At 26.6% G+C, this 2,079-nt stretch overlaps 1 protein-coding gene across 1 annotated transcript in view; it reads right to left on the bottom strand.

The window, feature by feature from the left end:
* LOC107642315 (abscisic acid receptor PYR1) overlaps positions 1–166 on the bottom strand; it is a gene marked incomplete in the record, with an annotated part of 1,230 nt that extends 1,064 nt beyond the window's left edge. The window contains 1 exon segment of the mRNA XM_016345625.2: positions 1–166. Within this exon segment, the coding sequence (XP_016201111.1) occupies positions 1–22 (22 nt within the window).

Genomic DNA, 2,079 nt, shown 5'->3' with positions numbered 1-2,079 from the left:
CGCTGCCCTCACCTTTCTCCATCTCTCGATGAGAGAAAGAGAGGAAGAGAGAGTGTGTGTGGGTTTGTTGTGAGAGAGGGAGAGGGAATGGGGTTGATACTTGATTTGAGAATGAGAGAGAGGGAAGGGATATTTTGAGGGAAGGGAAGGGGTGAATGTGGAAATTCACATCATTACTCTGTTTTAAAGAATATATAGAGAAAAATTGGATATAAAGTATACACAATACAAAATTACAAGGTTAATTATATCGATTTGCTAAGGAATTAAGCTTTTTTAAACACAAAAACATATTAACTATATTATATGTAAAAAAAATTCAATTACTAATAAGCCACTTATAATGTGACTAATTATTTTTGGTTGTTTAATTTGAGGTAAAAACTCAGGTGCAGTCGACTTCACCTAAAGTTGATACCTGAGAGCCGTTAAATGATTTAATTGATTTGACTAAATTTTTATCTAACAGCTCTTAAATATCAACTTCACGTGAAATCAACTTCACCTGAATTTTCACCTTAACTTTAAGCCACATGCGGCTTAGTTGTTAGAAATTAAAATGTTGAGATAATAAGGATGTGTAAATCAATGTTAAATTGTTAGCAAAAGAAAGGATAGTGCTAACATAGATGTACTCTTACAAGTAGAAAACTTCATTAAAAGTAGGGTGGATAATGGGTAGGGTAGGGTAGCGTTTGGATCAAACCCTAATCCTACCTGCGGGTTGAGATTCTTATATAAACTCAACCCTACCCTACTTGCGGGTTGAGAATATCCCAATCCTAAATAAAATGTATCAATAACATATATAATATTAGCTAAATCTAATAAATATTTGATTAGTTAGCATTATTAATTATACCTGGGATTGACCTGAGATCTATTTATTTTGGTAGTCACGTATTGTTTCGGTGCTTTTATTTTATGAGTTTTATTTCGATGAGTAAATAGAAAATTTAAAAAAATAGAATAATAAAAAATATAATTATAAAAATTTGATAGTGACAATAAAAATAAAATAGAAACAATAAATTATGTTTTCACTTAGTGTTTTTGTATTTTTTTACAGAAAAATATAAAATACATTAATTTTAGTGTCTTTAAGACACAATTTTTGTATTCATGTCTAATCTATCAAATACGATTTTATATTTTTATATCCATGTTTCACCATTTTATACTTATAAACAGACACAAAAAATTAATTATTAAATCAATTATTTTATATTTATGTATAAATACATATGTTGCTCAATTTTTTTTTTTCTTTTCAAAGAGTAAATTTAACAGGGCCAATTAGCTTTTTTATTTTTTACTTTTGGAAATGCAAATTATTTTTTATAATTTTAAAAATAAAATACACTTGACGTGAATTCTGAACACTAAGTTTTGTTTTTTTTTTTCTTTTCAAAGAGTAAATTTAACAGGGCCAATTAGCTTTTTTATTTTTTACTTTTGGAAATGCAAATTATTTTTTATAATTTTAAAAATAAAATACACTTGACGTGAATTCTGAACACTATCTAGTAAATAACAATATTACACCATCTCTTAAAAATCATCAAACCTAAAATCATAAAAAAATAAAAAAGTATTTAATATAATCAAGTACTTTCGACTAAAATAAAAATTAAAGATTACAAAAGTTAAAATTCAATTTTATCAAGATTACAAATATTTTACTCCAACAAAATATTACATCCATACTATATCACTATTCCAGCAATATACCTTTAATTCCCTCAGCATAGAGGAACATACAACTTTTTCTGGACATATTTTCCTTAAAATGAATCTCACAACCTTTAATCCAATAACATGCTAATAATTTCATTGAAATTTAATCTAAAACCCAATTTGGATTATACTATTAGAAAATAACACCCTTCCTGATTTTTTAGATACCCTAGAAATTGCAATATTTCTACGCATTCTCATAACTATAAGGTTTAAAATACTCCAATTATTAAATAAAAAAAATTCTGATGAGCAAAATCTATAATTCCACAATAACGATAAGTCGATAACAATATACGTTAACCTACGTAAACTGCTGGTAACACAGTATGTTAATGAATA

This window comes from Arachis ipaensis, chromosome B05 (assembly GCF_000816755.2).
Source record: "Arachis ipaensis cultivar K30076 chromosome B05, Araip1.1, whole genome shotgun sequence".
Taxonomy (NCBI): domain Eukaryota; kingdom Viridiplantae; phylum Streptophyta; class Magnoliopsida; order Fabales; family Fabaceae; genus Arachis; species Arachis ipaensis.
The sequence above is the reverse complement of the archived record's forward strand: the minus strand, read 5'-3'. Positions and strand labels throughout refer to the sequence as shown.